General features: G+C 52.0%; 1 protein-coding gene across 1 annotated transcript; it reads right to left on the minus strand.

Moving 5' to 3' along the window:
• Positions 1-1,149: 1,149 nt before the first annotated feature.
• Positions 1,150-1,900, minus strand: LOC136506666 (NDR1/HIN1-like protein 10). The gene has a single exon (XM_066501559.1). It carries the CDS (start codon positions 1,786-1,788, stop codon positions 1,150-1,152), a length of 639 nt encoding a protein of 212 aa, XP_066357656.1. The 5' UTR covers positions 1,789-1,900.
• Between the last annotated feature and the right edge of the window lie 645 nt (positions 1,901-2,545).

Here is a 2,545-nt window from a genome sequence, read left to right on the forward strand (position 1 = left end):
TCGTCGTACTCGGCGATCCGGGTGTCGGTGTCCGTGGCGTCGGCGCCGGGGACCACGGGCTTATTGCTAGCCCGGTACTCGGCCACCTTCCTCTTGAACTCTGTCACTCTGATCCCCAGCCACGACTTAGTCGCGCCACCGGGCAGTCCCGTAGGTCCGTCGCCGAGAACTTCTCGATCGCCCTTTGCCCGCTACCCTGCAGCAGTGCAACAGGCGACACCGGCGATCAGCAAGAGATACATGGCGTTGCCGGCATGTACGGATCGATGGTGCTTGCAGTAATCACGTATTGAAGGGTCTCTGTACCGCTACCAACGGCGGCGGCGGCCACGACGGGCACCGTGGCCAGCGACGCCGCCTGCATTGCCCTGATGGCGTCGATCACCTTGGTGTCGCTGGCAACTGCGATATCCTCCATTAGTGTGCTCGCCGGTGACAGAAACCTTCTCTGCACGGCAACACGAGATGGCGCGAAGCAAGAAGCCACGCCAAAATGACGGCGGCAAGAGAGAAATCGCACGGGGGACGGATACGTGGGACGGGAGCAGTGCGTAACTTTACGCCGGTTGGGGTGATTTTTCCCAAGTCCTAAAAATTTGGGAGGATATATTAGGAGTTGTTGAAGAGAGATTTTTTCCAATCTTGCTAAAAAAACAAAAATTAGGAAGGCATTTAGAATGCTCTTGGAGATGCTCTTATCAGCCAACAAGCCCAAACAAATAGGCTACGATCATGCGAGGGTTCTAGATAGAGCGAGCGTGACAGTTGTCGTATTTCTTTTCGGGCCTCCACATACGATTATTTTTTTCCGACTGTTTCAGCCCAAAACACTAGTAATTTTAGTAGAGTCACCGGTTATCCAAACAACAAATTTCATTGTGGGCTGAAAAAAATTAAGGGCTGTAATTTACAGGTGTTTTGGACTGATTACAGGGCTTCCAAACAAACCCTTAGGAGACCGTGTCATTCAAGCCCACGACTTATAAAACGGAAATGGAGGTAGTAATCCAATGGTATAACATATAACGTACATACAGCAGAATAAAGGTTCAACCGTCGTACGTACAGTTGTTTGTACCAATAACCCAACAATTAATAACAAACTTTTACATGAATCGAATGGAAGACAACTTGGTATAATCATCACCGTCAGTATTTGACACTGCACCGGTCGCCGGAGGCAACAGCGCCACCGAAGCCACGGTGCCGGCCCTCCGTCTTGACCGGAATGCTGAGCGAGCACCGTATCCTCGGCTTCTGGCGCAGCTTGAACATCCTGAACACGTACCTCACGCGCACGTGCACGTCCAGCTCCAAGCTCACCGGCCCCCCGCTCCTGGTCTCCTTCACCAGCTCCCGGGCGACGTCGCTGCCGACAGTGACGCCGCCGCCGCCGCCGCCCGGCCTCCAGTAGTCGAACTCCATCTTCACGACCTCGCTGGTCTTCCTGCGCTGGTAGAACACGGACGGGGAGGTGTCGTTGGCGGCCGGGCCAACGACGGCGTCGCGGAAGCGGAGCGCGGCGTCGATGGCGTCGTAGTAGATGTTGACGCGGACGCTGGGGTTGTAGAGCCGGAGGCTGACGGTGAGGTCGTAGGAGACCGCCGCCGCCGCGGCTGAGGAGGCGTTGGAGACAGTGAGGTTGGAGAGGACGGCGGAGTCGACGGTGGCCCGGATGTGGTGGGGCTGGAAGATGGCCCAGTAGATGAGCACGACGAGGCCGGCGGTGACGAGGAGCGCACAGAATCCTCCGCAGCACCGCCCTTGCGCGCTCCCGCCTTGGGGCATCGTGGACTGGACACAGGAGCCGGCCGGAGAGGGGGAGCTTGCTGCCGCGTGCCGCCTCTCGCTGCTTGATGCCCTTGATGTCGGTGGTCGATGAAGGGAGGAGGGAGGAGCGCTAGTTCGTGCGTGTTTTCAGTTCATTGTGCCGTTTGGGCCCTATATGTATTGGTGATTTGGAGCTTGGGATGCCGGGGAACTAATACCAAGCTAATGATCAGGGTTTCGAATATTCTACTCACATGTATCAAGGAATGCCAGTGGTGCAGAAACATGCTCATCCGTTGTGCATACATGCTCGTTCTGTTCAAATATAAACATATAGATATCCACAAAATGTGGCCTTTATTTCTGTTAGGATTGTCTATACTCCGTACCCGGATAAAACTTTCCTCGTGCACCTGAATTTCATGCTACGCCTGAATTTCATGAGTATGTAATAAGAAAAATTCAGATGTTTTAGAGGAGTTCCACACTCAGATTAAACGTGTCAGGTGGAATATCCCTTCTCCACACTCGAATTTTTAGATACGTCAATTCTATCTAGAAATTACATCAAAATAATTACCGTAACTCTAGTGCAAATCGAGTGTAAATCCAGCATAAGTTCACACTAACTAAAATTGGGGTGTGTGAGAGAACAATTTTCACTCGAATCATTATTAGTTACACCAATTCTACCTAGATATTATATATTGCTATGAAATAATCATTGTAACTCTAGTACAATTTGCTGTAAATCCAGTATAAGTTGACAATAACT

The sequence above is a fragment of the Miscanthus floridulus genome, chromosome 15, assembly GCF_019320115.1.
Source record: "Miscanthus floridulus cultivar M001 chromosome 15, ASM1932011v1, whole genome shotgun sequence".
Lineage (NCBI taxonomy): Eukaryota > Viridiplantae > Streptophyta > Magnoliopsida > Poales > Poaceae > Miscanthus > Miscanthus floridulus.